The 15,785-nt window shown below is 40.3% G+C and overlaps 1 protein-coding gene across 15 annotated transcripts in view; it reads left to right on the forward strand.

The window, feature by feature from the left end:
- The window catches only part of LOC127663868 (tripartite motif-containing protein 30A-like), a 152,709-nt gene that overhangs the window by 124,360 nt on the left and 12,564 nt on the right, over nucleotides 1–15,785 (forward strand). For 3 of the 15 annotated variants that reach the window (XM_052155737.1, XM_052155731.1, XM_052155715.1), the window contains exons 5-6: nucleotides 509–531; nucleotides 1,956–2,056. The exons of 7 other annotated variants lie outside the window; for them this stretch is intronic. In XM_052155737.1, the coding sequence (XP_052011697.1) occupies nucleotides 509–531; nucleotides 1,956–2,056 (124 nt within the window). 5 more of the 15 variants (XM_052155751.1, XM_052155646.1, XM_052155654.1 and 2 more) reach the window with 5 other exon arrangements.

Below are 15,785 nucleotides of genomic sequence, written 5' to 3' on the forward strand. Positions count from 1 at the left end.
TCCCATTTCTTTGGAGTCTTTGTTTCACCGGTTTGATGGTAAAATTGAGAGACACACTTATCTCTTTAGATCAACTCCTTTCCTGCCAGGACAATTCAGAAAGAGAAGAAAACAGAAAGGGGGATGGTTAAATGATTAAAAGAATTCAAAATTCAGCTTCTTATACATATGAGTTTCCAGTAAGGTAATGGATGCCTAACATATACCATGAAAAGATCACATGCTCATTTATTTAACAATATGCACATAAAAACCTATGTAAACTTTCAAACAACTGTTTCTTCATCGTTAGTCTCCAATTTCTGGTAGTAAAAGACAGAAAGAGTCTATTAATTTGCATATAAGTCAAATAAAGAGCCTTGCTCTGTATTTAGATCCTGTCTTGGGGAACTGTGGGTGACTGATGTGATTCTCTTTTGACTTTAGTCTCTTCAGCCAATAAGACTGTAACCAGGATTTGCAAGAATGAAGAACATGTTATTAACTGTGTTTTCTCCCTTCTTCCTAGGGTGTAAATAATGTCCTGACAAGGTATGTCTGGGATGATAGGGAAGAACAGCCCTATTGTGGTGAGAATTATTTGATATTCAAGTAGAATAAATACATCTGGGGTTTTGCTAAATTAAAGTATAATACTATTATGAAGTTCTTGGAAGAGGAAAGAGGGGGAGGAGAAAGGCAGGGTCTGGACATTTTGTAACTATTGAGAACATATTAGATTCTCCTTTAGAGGACTGGGTTATGGAGGTCTATTGAGCTAGGTCAGTAGTGAGATGAAGCAAATGGACCTACAGGTGCTTTTGGACTCCTCATGGATACATCATCTGTCCATGCTGTGTGCTTGTATCTAGCTCTGGATCTGCAGGTAACACGTGCAGATAGGTAGTGTATGTCCTCTGTGTCAGCAGTGTCCTCAAAGTTCTATAGTGGACACCTTGCTGGGTACTATGTCTATTTCTCCTGGGGATAGAGGAGATCCAGATTCCCCTTGTGGTTGTATGTAGACTTTTTAATAAGAGACTTGTCTCTGTGAGCACAATATGTTGGCAGTGAAGCCATGGCTACAGGTGGACCACATACATCACAAGGCTGTGGAAAGTCTCACCCTTGTATGTAAAGCATAACATCCCAGCTGTCAGCATCAGGCTCCACCCTAACTTGTGGCTTATGTCAGCATAAATGTGGTTTCCTGTCTCCTTTTCCGTATTTTGATATCTTAACAATAAGAACTGAAGAAGTAGATTTTGACTGAGAGTGTCCAGACTGACAAAAGTGTTTGAAGTCTTGGCTTTCTTCAGGCGACTTTCTCACACTCTATGACTATTATAGCAGAATCTTGAAAACCAACCTTCTATCCATCTGTTCTTCCTTCCTTCCTTCCTTCCTTCCTTCCTTCCCTCCTTCCTTCCTGCCTTCCTTTCTTCCATCCACTTCTTTCTGGATTTTCTTTTTCTATGTTTCTATTTACTCATTTATGTTTTTATTGGTTCACGCTGGGTTGCTCTTTGCAGCTCTAGCTGTCCTGGAACTCATTGTATAGAACAGGTTGTTTTTGAAATCAGAGATTAACTCTGCCTCTACCTGCTAAGTACATGTGACACTATTCCCTGCCCACATATTATTTTTCTGTTTCTTTCTTTTGATTTTTTTAAAAGCCACCAATTCACATTTAAAGGAGTTCTAGGAGAGGAGGAAGGAAAGTGGAAGAAGCACTTTGTGTGACTGTGAAATTACGTCACTGTGCTTAGGAGAATAAGGCTTTCCCAGCTTCACCAGCAAGTAAATGAGCGGGGCCATAAGTATGCCCAAATCTCTACAGTTAATAGTTTACAGTCGCTCTCCCTTCTCAGAATTCTCAGGATTGTTCACAGACATCTATGGTTAGAATGACAGGGAGTCAGTGCTGGTCAAAAGACAAAGGTTTGAGATGTGGAAGTCAATTTTTTTATCCCTAGGAGTCAGACTTTGAAACTGAAAAAGCCCCAAACTGTCCCCCAAGAAACAAGAAGAACGTTCCACGTTCCAGATCTGAAAGGCATGCTGCAAGCGTATCAAGGTGAGGGCAGTTAAATTCTGTGAATCCCTGGATGATTGCATGTGTGCTGGACTGCATGTAGAAGGGAGAAGGTTTCTCAATATAGGTGGAGGGACAGAGAAGAGCAGAGCGTGTGTCTCTGCAGTGTCATTGTATATGATGGGAAATCATCATTCATCCCATCCTGTATCACAGTTGTCAAACCTTCCATACATCTGGAAAAAGAAATGGAATTCAATGGTTTGATTCCTTTGCTTGCACTTACTGCTGTGAACTTTCATCCTTTCAGGGCTCATGGATGTCCAGCAATACTGGGGTAAGGAAAAACCACAGCACAACGAGGTTCTCTACTCTCAGTGTCTTCCAGAGCATGTTTCTCTGCTAAGTCTCATATTGCATGCTGCTGCTCTCACTGTGCACAAAACCTGCCTCTCCTTGACTTTAAACAAGGCTTCTCCACATTTCCTTTCTCTTTCTCCTTATGCTTCTTCTATTGCTTAAGTTACAAATAAGGGGGTACCTTGTATTTCATCTTAGTCAAAATATGTATGTCTCATTTTTCTGCAGTTAATGTGACTCTACGTGAAAACAACCAGGAAGGCATTTTAATTAATAGAAAAAAAAGACAAATAGCACATATAATTTACTCTAAGAGGAATCTTCCACTTTTTGAGACCTATCATTTGGGTGTCCTGGGCTATCCAGCTATTTCTTCAGGCAAGCATTACTGGGAAGTGGATGTGTCTAAAAGCAATGCCTGTCTCCTCGGATTAAATGATGGAAAGTGTGCTCAGCCTCAACCTCATTCAGTGGATGAAATGGTCTTCAAAACAAAAGATCATTCTAGTGTTAAAAAAAATGTAACTTATCAGCTTAAATGTGGCTACTGGGTTATAGGGATGAAGAGTTCTGTATACAAGGCCTTTGATGAGTGTTCTGTCACCCACAATTCAAGTGTCATGGCCATCTCTCTGCCTAGTCCTCCCAGTCGTGTTGGAGTTTTCCTGGACAGGGAAGCTTGCACTCTCTCATTTTATGATGTTTCTAACAATGGAGCTCTCATCTATAGGTTCTTTGACCCTGCCTTCCCTGTTAAAGTCTATCCATATTTTAATCCTTTGGGATGTTCAGAGCCAATGACTATATGTGGGCCACCCTCTTAAACCCTCACCTCTATCTGTGCAGTGCCCGCATGTCTGGGGTGTCTCATATGCCAGAGCTCCCCTGCATCATTCTAGCTTTTTTGTCTTGGGCCCTTTATTTTAATGACCTTCACTTCTGACTACAAACCAGTGTGGATTCATTTCCTTGATCCAGTGGCTTGTCTGCTCACAAGATGATTACTTTGTCGTTTCCCATATTCCCAAAGAAAATGGCTGTTCCCTCAATAAGTGAAATAGAGACTCTGCTAACACCACCTCTGTAGGAACACAGTTAAAAGAATGACTCATGGCAAACAATGTCTCAGGTACCTGTGAGAGAGGTGCCTGAAAAAAAGATGGAGGGCCTTTTACATCAAGGCCATTTTGTTCCCTGGATTGCTTTGGATGTGATTTTCTGCCTCTTGCAAAAAGAACATATGTATTCAATGTGTAAGACATGTTTATTCTTGTTGGATGTCAGAACATTGTTATAGAACCCACTCCTGTGAAAGGATATACCGAGTGCTGGCCTCAGTGCACTCTGATTCTGAATATTGATTTGTGCCTTGATTTCATGCCTTCCAAGATATAATCTATAGTATAGGGCCAGACAATTGTGTTTATATGGTCTGTCCTGAGACAGTAGTAGGAAGAGTTTGCACTATTAATATTTATTATGTTCTTACTGGTATTTATTTACATGTTTTTCTGATTTGGTTTTTCTGAACTCAAACAACTTTCTTACTTGCTTTTGTATATTCATATGTAAAAGCACAGTGATCCTGAAGTAAAATTGTCTTCAGCTTTAGGTTATAGTCCCCCCATACTCTAAGGTCCTCAAGGTCCTTCAGGTCTTATAGACAGAACTACCTAGGCCCACAATTGTAGACACACCTTCCTTTTCCTGGTGCCTGAGACAGAAGCCAGGGCTTCGTGTGTGCTTATGAATTGCTGTAGCACTCAGTTACTTGTCTCAGATCTCTCAGGTCTCCACACCCCCATTCTTCCTGTCACTGACAAAAGATGAAAGAAAGGCCTTCTCCAGCTTGTCTAGCATTTTAGAAAATTATATGTAGGTGTCTCGCTAAGGAATGGTTCTTAGCAGAAGGTCAGTTTAATCACAATGCTCGTGTTTCATCAAAGAACTAAGAAGGAAACAGCTCAAAGGATATCCACAAAGACCATGAGTTTAGAGTATCCAGGATCTAATCCTGCCTCTCCACATAGCAGTACAACCCTGAATGACATCCTCTCAAGCCTGTGTTTGCTTGGTTTTTTTCTTTTTTTCGTTTTTCTTATCTGTTTTTCAGTTTTGGTAAAAATAGTACATCAATATTGCAGGACATTGTAGGAAAACAAACTTGAAATCTTTAGAAGGCTCTGAGAATAAAAGCCCTTCCCTCTATAAGTGATGAACTGGGTTCATTTACTCAGAGCCTCTTGGCTGAAGCAGGCAGCCCGCTCTGACAGATTATCCTCTCATTCCACAAATATGCTACAGAACAGCTAGGCTGAAACAAGTACACAAATGAAGAGGGAGTGTGTAATTTTTGGTTTACAAAAGAAGTTCAATACTTATAACGCATCAACTGCATACTCAGTAGGTGGTGGTTGTGCTAATTTCTGGGTGGATGTGCTGTACTGATGTTCTATGTGACACTGTGTGCCTGGGGAAAATAAGATAGAGCTCTTCTTGAATCTTGATGGTAAGTCCTGCAAACTTCCACCAAGACTACTCTAATATGTTGAAGATATCTATGATTTTTTTCCACACTTATTTTTTCAGAGGGTATTTGTTTAGCTATATTCATTATCAAGTAAGTTAAACTCTATGATTTCCCTTTTTACACTGAAAGATAATGTTGATAATGATACCAATAACCTTCCCATCTCTTGTGTTGTGAAATGTAACCAATAGAATGTTTCTAGGAACTCCTATTGCTTCCAGCATGTAAGAGGTATCCAATATGGAATCTGTTAAGTTTATCTCCTGTTTGATGTGACCATAATAAAGTATCATTGGAATGGAAAACAAATGTTGCTGTGATGGTTTTGATACAATCCCAGCATAAGGAGAGAGACCAGAAGATTTCAGTGCATCTGAGGCCAGGCTCAGTTACACAGTTACAAAGTTACCTTGCTTTGGTTGAGTTTTGCTCTTTGCTCTTATGTTGAGGTTTACAATACATAGCAATAGAACAAACTCAACACCCTTAAAGGAGAATGTGCAAGAGTTTAGATAAGCTGGGAGGTTCAAGAGGACACTGTGAAGGATTATTGGGGAATCAGAGCTTATTAAAAGATTCATATTGACATAAACAGACAGAGACACAGAGTACACATCATGGGTTGTGGTTCCCACAGAAGTTGATGTCCCAGCACCACAGAAAACTGAATGGAGGGATCTTTGCAAAGCATGCAGGCAAGCAAGACTTCTACCCTTTAGCATGGGGATGAGTTCTCAGCAGGAGCCTGCAGCCTGGATATCTGTTGTCCAGGCAGGAGTTACAGAAGTCATGTGACACAGGACATGGCAAGCTCCCATGGAAATTCGCTGAGGTTAGTATAGCTCCTGAAAAACAGCAGACTCAGTCCCCTTAGAGCAGCTTCTCTGTGAGAGGAGTAGAGAAAGCACTTACAGGGCAGAAAGTACAATCCAGATTCTAGCATCACATGCTGGCAGAGTATGCAGCAGACCATTCAAAACCTTCACAGTGCTTCAGGCATCAGGAATATGCAAATCAAAATGACCCTGAGATTCCACCTCACTCCAATCAGAATGGCTAAGATCAAAGGCACAGGTGACAGCAGATGTTGACAAGGATATAGAGAAAGAGGAACCATCCTCCACTGGTGGTGAGATTGCAAGGTGGTAAAACCACTTTGAAAATTAATCTGGCGATTCCTCAGGAAATTGAAAATAGTTCTACCTGAAGACCCAGATAAACTACCCCTGGGCATATACCTAAAAGATGCTCCTTTGTATATCTTGGATATAAGTCCTCTGTTGGATGTAGTGTTGGTAAAGATCTTTTCCCAATTTATTGTTTGCCGTTTTGTCCTTTTGACAATGTCCTTTGCCTTACAGAAACTTTGCAGTTTTATGAGGTCCCATTTGTCAACATTTCATCAACAGAACAGCAATAGATTATGCTCTAAGATCAAGAATTGACAAATGGGACCTGACAGAGGGCTAATATCCAAGATATACAAAGAACTCAAGAAGATAAACTCCAGAGAGCCAAAAATCCCCCTTAAAATGGGGTACAGAGCTAAACAAAGAATTTTTACCTGAGGAATATCGAATTGTTGAAAAGTACCTAAAGAAATGTTCAACATCCTTAGTTATCAGGAAAATGCAAATCAAAACAACACTGAGATTTCACCTCAAAGGAGTCAGAATGGCTAAGAACAAAAACTCAGGAGAAAACAGGTAATGAGAATATCTGGAGTATAACTTCACAGATGTTTTTACTTTTATCAAAATATAAATCTATGTTTACATTTGATAAAAAAATATACACTTTAAAGTTCATAGGTCTCCAGGGTTCTTTTGTTTAACATTGCTTCCATAATCGTGTTCCATGGAAATCCCTTTCCTCTGTTAGAAACAAAAGCTAATTTGTATTGCACACACACTGCGACACTGCTCACTGACAGTGTGGCCAGTGTTGTGCTCACCTGGTCCCCTTTATCCTCACTGAGGTCAGAGGGTGATGGCAGACCTGAAGGACACTGTCTGATCCTTGGGAGTGGAATTCTATCACAGAGAATCTCCATGCAGAGCTAGATCATAGTCTGAGTATTTTATGGTTTTGATTCCCAAACAGGCCTTAGGAAGAAACAGAGAAGGCCTTGAGTAAAAGGTGAAAAAGACAAAGACATGGTGGCTCTTGCCTCTCATCCCATACTCAGGAGTTTGAGGAAGAAGTATTCCCGGGAGTTGGAGACCATCCTGAACATTTAGTGAGTTCCAGTCCAGACTGGAATATAGAGTAAATTCTTGCCTCAAATAAAAATTGCAAAAGACTTTTACATAACTATTAACACTATTACATAACTATTAACACTTCAAAAGGATGGGAACACCATAACATTGTTTGTCAGCAATTGCCTACACAGCAAGAACAGTAGGGGCTCACGACTTCATGCATAGTTTAGACTCAGGGTAGGGAGGGAGAACTAGCTCAGCATCCACAGGGCCCAGATTTTAATACCTGAAGTCAAAGGCCAAACTACACAACAACAGCAAAAGTCCATGATCCCAGCACTGGGGAGACAGAGGGAACTAGATCGCAGTTAGGGTCAGGCTGGGGTACACTTGGAGAACATGTCTCAAAGGAAGAAGCGGAGAAGGAGGAAAAAACAACAAATATGTGAAACGAACTCAATCTACAGGGTCATATCTGCTGTCACTCATCTTGTCACATTCAATAGATCTGAGAATGTAGGGAAATAATGAGAGGCAAACAGGAGAGGGGAAGAGACAGGTGATGGGGACTGCACAGACTTCTCCATTGCTACCACACATAACCAACTTTCTTTAATTATTAAATCTTTCAGCTGGGCGGTGGTGGCGCACGCCTGTAATCCCAGCACTTGGGAGGCAGAGGCAGGCAGACTTCTGAGTTCGAGGCCAGCCTGGCCTACAGAGTGAGTTCCAGGACCAGGACAGCCAGGGCTACACAGAGAAACCCTGTCTCAAAAAAAAACCAAATCCAAAAAACCAAAAAAAAATAAAAATAAAAATAAATTATTAAATCTTCCTTCCTTCCTTCCTTCCTTCCTCCCTCCCTCCCTTTTTTCTTTTCTCTTTGGCAAGTTTCATGTATTTTCCATGGTGTCCTGATGTCAGTTACCACAGCGGAGGATGGCTTTTGAGCTCCTGATTCTCTTGCAGCCAGCTGCAAAGCGGTGGTATCCTGTGCTGCTCTGAATAGGAATGTCCCAGAGATGAAAATCTTTGAATAATTGGTTCCCAGTTAGCAGAACTGTTCAGGAAAGAGTTAATGCCACACTGTTAGGAGTGTGGCGTTATTGGAGAAGGTATAGCATGGGTACAAGTTGTCAAGACTCAATAGATTCTGACACCATCACCATTCTCTCTGCCTCGGGTTTGTGTCTGGTTTGTGTCTCTTTGTGACTTCTCACTTCCTGCTCCAGCACCATGTCGCCCTGCCTGCTGCCATGGTCCTCACCGTGGTAGACATGAACTCTAACCCACTGAGACTGTGATCCCCAAATGAAACACTTTCCTTATAACTTGTTACAGCCATAGTGTTTATCAGAGCAGTAGAAGAGGAACTAAGACAAACTACATGCATGTGTCAGCACACATGCTTTTGTACAGTGCTGAGGGTCCACTACAGGGTTCTATAATGCTAGGAGAACACAAGACCCAGAGAAGTCAATTCACAGCCCTACAGATTTCCACCTTCTACTCAGGGACTGTTGCATCAGTACTACAGGTCTTTAATACAAATCCTAAATCAAATCGGACCTCATGAGACATTCTGGTGAGGGACTCCTGGAAGTGGGGAAATGAATGGATGGATCAGATCAGCACTGTGAAAGGACTAGGTCTGTTCAGTCACAGAACACATAATCTAGAGGAGTCCATGGGGCAGCTGGAACGCCCTCTGAAGCTCACCACTCTGTCTACTGTGAGTGTGCTGAGGGGTTTCTGCCTGGCCCTGCACAGACTCCTCCCATCCTGTCCCTGCTGGGTCTGAAATCTTGCTTGTGTGGCAGCTTCCCTGAACTGCAACTTCCTTCCTGTTCTCATCCTGTAAGAGTCCAGCTCCAACCTCAGGGCAACACTGCAGTTTTCTGTCCCCAGCCTTGGTTTTCTTTCCCTTTGGGCCACATGTGCCACCAAGGCCAGCCAGGAGCTCAGGTGCGGGAGAAACCATGGGGAAGGCTTTCTTTCCATCACTGGCAGCTTTCCAGGGGCTCAGTAACTTTTTGGGTGATTATATCATGATTAACAAGTGACATAACAAGTTCCTGTAGCTCTGAAAAATGTTCCAAGATCCTAGAAGGCAGAGCTGACCCCAGGCAACTGACTTCCTCTGGATGTAAAACCCCAGGTAATGATGGGGCACCACCCTGTTGGTTGGCAGTTCTGTGGTTTCTTTTACTCAGTTACAACCCTCAAAGTCTTAAGTTTCATTTCTCTCCTGGCTCAGTAGAGCCAGCGGCCAAATTCTTAGAAGCTTAGTGACTAAATTCTCAGAACATAGACTTTGGCATGTATTCGCTCCTCTCCACAGATTCTGGGTCACTTGGTGTCTGAAGGTGTGAGAACAGTATTGGACTGCAGAGTTTGGAGGAATTTAGAAGAAAGCACTGTCTCTGCTTTGGTGAGTTTAATCTGAAACTAAGAAGAGGGTTTGGTGGAGAACTGCTGGCTTCCTGCTGAGTGTTCTGGGCCCAGGAGTCTGAGGGAAGGGTGGTCTGAGGAAGACAGCTTTCAAGGGCTGGGGAGGTCCAGTTATTTCTCCAAATTCACTCTCTTCTTTTCTAAGCCTTAATTTTGAGTTGCACATGAACCTCCTGCTCCAAGAGAGAAACTACTCCCCCCACCTCAACTCCCCACCCCAAAATAGTGTCAGGGCAAGAGTTTGAAAACAAAAGTTTAAGATTTATCTGAGTAATAGTGGATTTACTCATGATTCGATGGACTCATTCTCTATGCCTCTGTCTCTGTGATTGGCAGAGCTCAGTCGTCAATGTCTCTGTGCCCATTTGTCCTTTCTAGACAGCATTCTTTCTGAAGTTAAATTTAGGACATTTTCTTTGGCTGGTAGCTATATTGACACAAATGAAGCCATCTCCAAATCTAAGTCAAATGGAGTGCTTACAGGACCTGACATGTCTCAATGTCAAAAAAGCCTTAAGTTCATGAAAAAAAATTCATTACAATATTCTATAAGTCTCTGAGGTTTTTGAAGACCAACTATCTATTCATAGTGTATCTGCAAATACTGCCTGTTTATACTTATTTATAATCTGTTTAACCCAAGATGTATATTTCTGTGATTATCCAAACTAGGATCTGGCATGACTATGAGATTCTTGTCTGAACATTAACTTGCATTTCTCAACCATTCCTAACAGTTTGCAATAGCAGTTACTGAAAGGACTAGGACTAAACCTTGTATTTTTAAATGAATTGCCTAAGCATAATACCTATACAAGAGTTGAAATATACATAATTGTACTGTAACAAAAAACTTTACTTCCTGAACATAAAGGAGTGTGGTTATACATAGAGCAAGTATGGAAATGTCTGTATAATTTCTTTGGCTTGCTGCCAAATCATAGAAAATTCTTTTTTTATACCTTTGCTGTTAACATGGTGGTTTTGGTTTTTTTTTTTAAATAAAATTCTCAAGCCTCTAGCACACTTCCTGTCAATAGCTGATCGATTTCATCATAACCTTGTGCTAAAGAGACAAGTAGACCAGTATGAAATCCGATATGCGTTAAATTTAATGGATGATTTTTATTTCTGATCACTTATTGTAGTTGAATATACAGTAAAGTCAATTTGGAATCATCCTAAATAAGGTCAACAGTTTCTATACACAAAGCAACTCTTTCTGCATATTGAGAGTCAGTTACTATATTAAGAGATTCTTGAAAATCTAGTCACACCATAAGAATTGCATATAACTCTGATATTTTAACTGAATTATAAGGACTCTCAACTATCTGACTCATAGCCTACCCTTCCCAACTTATTTGTATCCATATAAATGTAAGAGATCCAGAGATTGGTGTCCCTTTTTTATACAGGGATGAATACAATTAGCTCTTTTTATAAACTGAAGCTGTTTGCTTTTTATGTACTTATCAATTTCTCCCAAAAAAATTACTACAAGTTCTTTGCCAATATTAATTTTCTACCCATAATGAGACAATCCCAAGGGATCTATTCCAGCTCATTGATGAAGTCTCGGTTTTCCTTTTAGAATCAGTTCAGAAACCTTTCTATAAATTTCTTTAATACTTTACTCTCTTCCTGTGATTTAAATATCCATTCTAAGAAATAATCTTCTCTCTGCATAAGAATTCTGGTGGTAGAATGGATAGAAGGCAAGGCAACTAAAATCCAAGCCTTCTTTGGATCAATGTGGTCCATATAGGCATTTTGTAGTTTCTTTTCTATCAGAGCCAATTCTTTGTTCAGTTTCTTGGACTATGTACTTCTTTATCATGTTAAAAGGTTTGAAATAAATTACTCAGCTCTTGAGTGGTTAAACCAGTTGTAGGCCAAAGCTGTGTTTGAAAATCATTGAGTATTCAGTTGGTCTCTCCTGATTTATAACGTTTATGGTTGAATTTTCTGCAGACTTGCCTTATATCCTAATAATTAATAAAATCTCCTCTTACGCTTTCTTTGCTTCTTAAACATTTTTCCTGAGGTATCTCAAGTTGAATCAGCTAGCAAAATATCATCCACATAATGGTAAATTATGGATTGAGGAAATTGTTTATGAATTATTTCCAGTGGCTGTTGTATAAAATATTGGGATGTGAGAACTATTCAATATTCCTTGTGGCCAGACTTTCCTTTGGTGTCTTGGTTGTCACTGAGTGGTTAAATTCTGGCACCATTAAGGCAAATCACTTTCGGTCTCATTTAAACCATTACTGATCTAAAGCACACACACACAAACACACACACACACACACACACACACATACCAATATTTATTTTGTTTGAGTTGTGCATTTGTGTGACTGCCTGTTGTGGTCAGAGGTGCTGAATTCCCTCAAGATGGAGTTACAATCAGCTGTGAGCTGTTTCATGTGGATACCAGGAGCTAAATTCGGATCTTCTGCAACAGCAGCAACCACTCTTACCCACTGAGCCCTCTCTCTACCCCTATGTTGGATTAGTATGGGCATTTTACTGACTCATTTTTTTCACTTTGTTTTAATGTTATTTTATGTGAATCAGTATCTTATCTGGATATGTGTCTGTTCACCACTTGAATGCCCTATGCCTGCAGATACCAGCAGAGGTTGCTAGGTACACTGGAATTGTAGTTACAAGAATTTGTGAATTACGTCCCATGTGCTGGAAAAGGAGTCAAGGTCCTTTGGGAAAGCAACAAGTGCCCTAAACCAGTGATCTGTCTCCTTTAATGAGCATATGCGTCTAACAATATTCAGACACCTAAGTACAGGAATCCTTATAGGAAAATGTACCATCTTTGCTTTCTTTCAATATTTTTATAGTTTTTATGTACAGATGTTTCATCTTGCAATAATTATTTTTCCTAATCCATTCTGCCTTGGTTTTAATAGTTTCATTAATATTATTCCTCTTCTTTTTGCTTTTACTAAAGTTACTTACTCATTTATTTTCATCTTACATATATAGGTATATGCCTGCATGCATGTCTCTGCACCAAATGCACAATATTTTCCATGGACCTGACAGAAGAGAGTGTCAGGTCCATGGAAAAAGTTACAGGGACTGTGAGAGCCATGTGAGGATTGGGAATGGAAACAAAGATCTCTGCAAGAATGAGCAAGACTCTCAGCGCTCAGGGATCGCTCCAACCCTTTCTCTGTGTTTTAAATGTAACACTGTTTTGCTATAGACTCATAATAATCTTGAATTAGACAACCTCTGCCCTCAACATCCAAAGAGACTGGATTTGGAGGCATGCATCACCAGGCTCATCTTCTTAATCTTCTTATCGAGTCCCTCATTATTTGTGACATTTCTATACTGAGCATTAGATCTTGCCTATTTAGTGAGCTCCTTGTCTATTCTATCACTTGTAAAATAGTTCTTACTTGCATGCCTAATATTTTGTTTCAGATTTTCAATCTGCATTTCTTCCAGGAACTTACCTTGCTGTCATGAATAGAAATGACAAAAAAAATCCTTCTTTTCTACACAATTTTGAAGAAAAAAAAGTCTTTCCATTGCCCTAAATGAGGTTATCAGTAGGATTCATGTGTATAAAATTTATGACTATTTCTAGACAATTTTAGAAATTTTATTACTAAAAATGGTGTGTATTTTCAAATATTTCTCATGCAGTGAATGACAAGAGTTTCTTTGTGGGAGATTGGGGGGTGACACAAGGTTTCTATGTCTAGAAATGGGCGTCCTTGAACTCACTCTATCCAGGCTGGCCTTGAAATCACAGAGATCAGCCTGCCTTACAGGCATGCATAACCACCAGCACCTGGTTAACATGTGGTGTAGCCAGTCCATTGGTTTTTTTCCTGCTAAAGTAGTATTACATTCTATTGGGGAGAACTCTGTGTACTTTGAACTATAACTTTTGATGTGGCTTTGAACTCAGAATCACATTGACACACATACCTAGTGTGTCTTATCAATGTTTTTGGCAAATTTCTAGATCAAGATAAAATCTCAACATTGACAGACACAAGGTTCACGTAACCCCAAGTGGAGGGGGCTGTAATTCCTCACATACTTTGTTCTGGCTATCAGTTTTGTCTAGAGGTTACCTCTTTTTTTTTTTTTTTTTTTTTTTGTCACCTCTATGGGATAGAGCAAGCCCATATGAAAAAAGACTCCAGAAGGATAATTTTCATACATTTTCAATGTATTAAAGATAAATGACTCTTCTGTGACCATGTCTATACATCTAGTATGGGGATTAACTTAACCATGTGAGCAAACACACACATATTCTTTTTTTAGATGGTAATCAGAGAAATCAGGAGATGGGACTATTTACACTGCAGGTGAGCGCTTGCTCTTTCTGGTAAGAAACTTGCAAGGAGAGGATCAGAGTGCGCCACACCACCTAGTGCTGAGAGAAGTACAGTGGCCAAAGGCATGAGAGGTTTGGTGCTTTTGACACTGAAGATGGTGCCTGGGAAATGAAAGAGAAGGATAGAAGGATAGAAGAACACAAGGCTGTTGAAAGAAACACTTTCTCTCTGCTCTACTGAAAGGGGAATAACAATCCTGTGTCAAATTTATCATTTGGGATGACCTAATAATAAAGCACTTGAGAGTATGAGAAAATGTAATTTGTTATGTCACTAAATATCCTTCTATATTTCTTCCTTTGTTCTTTTAACTTGTCATTTTGGTCCTTTCTTGATCTCTACAAAGTGTGCATTCGCCTCCTTCACTTCTTACATGGCCCTTTTCACCATCCCTATCATGCAGGGGCCTAACCAGAAGTGTGAGGAGTCAGGACAGACAGACACAGGATCCACAGCAATGATGGCCTCATCAGCTCTGGCAATGATAAAGGAGGAGGTTACTTGTCCTCTCTGTTGGGAGCTCCTGAAGGAACCCGTGAGCACTGATTGTGACCACACCTTCTGCCGAGCCTGCATTACACTGAACTATGTGTCCAACAGAAGCAAAGGTGGGGTGGGCAGCTGCCCTGTGTGCCGAGTTCATTACCAATTTAGGAAGCTGACAACTAATCGACAAATGGCCAAGATAGTTGAGAGGGTCAAGAGGTTCAAGTCTATCCCAAAGGAGGAGCAGAAGGTGAATATCTGTGCACAACATGGAGAGAAACTCCAGCTCTTCTGTAGGAAGGACGCGATGGCCATCTGCTGGGTTTGTGAAAGATCTCAGGAGCACCGTGGTCACCAGACAGCTCTCATTGAAGAGGTGGACCATGAGTACAAGGTAAGGAGCAGGAGGATACAGGAAACAAAGCAGAATACAGTAACAGATGGGAGAGCCCCAGTCTGTGTGACAGTATTAATATGCTCATCACAGGCTTGAAACCTGATGGCATTCCATTCTTTTTAACATTTTGAGTCTGAAAACATGGTGATTTATTCCACTAAATCATAAGAGAATCTGCCTGGAATACAATTACTAGGATAGAAAAAATGTTTTGGAACTACTTTAAATTGAGTTGATATCCAAGAAAACCAAACCAGCAGAAGAACGTCTGCTGATTTCTTCTGTGTTTATATCCTTTCAATGTTAACATCAGATTCATTCAAAGGACCTAACACACCATATAGTGACGTTCAATAATGGGGTTAATAAACACATGACACACATCCGTGAAGAGAATGTGCATTTGGCAGCTGAAACATCAGAGAACAGAGGAAATGTTTCCATAATGAAAAGCACAGCAGCAGATTCTGGGTTAGATGTTGTCTGTTTTGTTGTTGTTTGTTTTTGAGCTGAAGCATTAACTCACAGAGACTGTAGCAGAATGCTCAGGCCTGACAGGGGCTACACCGGATGGGATTCTAGAGCCAGAAGGAGAACTGGACATTTGTCCCAACCCCAAATACACAAGTAATCTGTAACTGAAGGCAACTTAATATGAACAATTATTTCTCCTCATAGGAGTCAAATTGGGAAATAAACCATTCTAAAAGGACAGTCTGAAGCCCAGCAATAGAGCAACCAGTACAAATGTACCAACTCCTTGTTTGGATGTTCTTTCTCTCATAATGTTGTCAGAGATTTGTTTCCTTTTTTCCAGCTTTTTACTACTTCATAGGTTGGTTGCTTTTATATTGAATATGTTAAATCTTTAACATATAAGGCTCTAGTTGTTATGGGATTCCCTTGAGGCAGGAACTGTGTATCTGTGTCTATATATACTTCTTGTGTTTTT

The sequence above is a fragment of the Apodemus sylvaticus genome, chromosome 1, assembly GCF_947179515.1.
Source record: "Apodemus sylvaticus chromosome 1, mApoSyl1.1, whole genome shotgun sequence".
NCBI classification, from domain to species: domain Eukaryota; kingdom Metazoa; phylum Chordata; class Mammalia; order Rodentia; family Muridae; genus Apodemus; species Apodemus sylvaticus.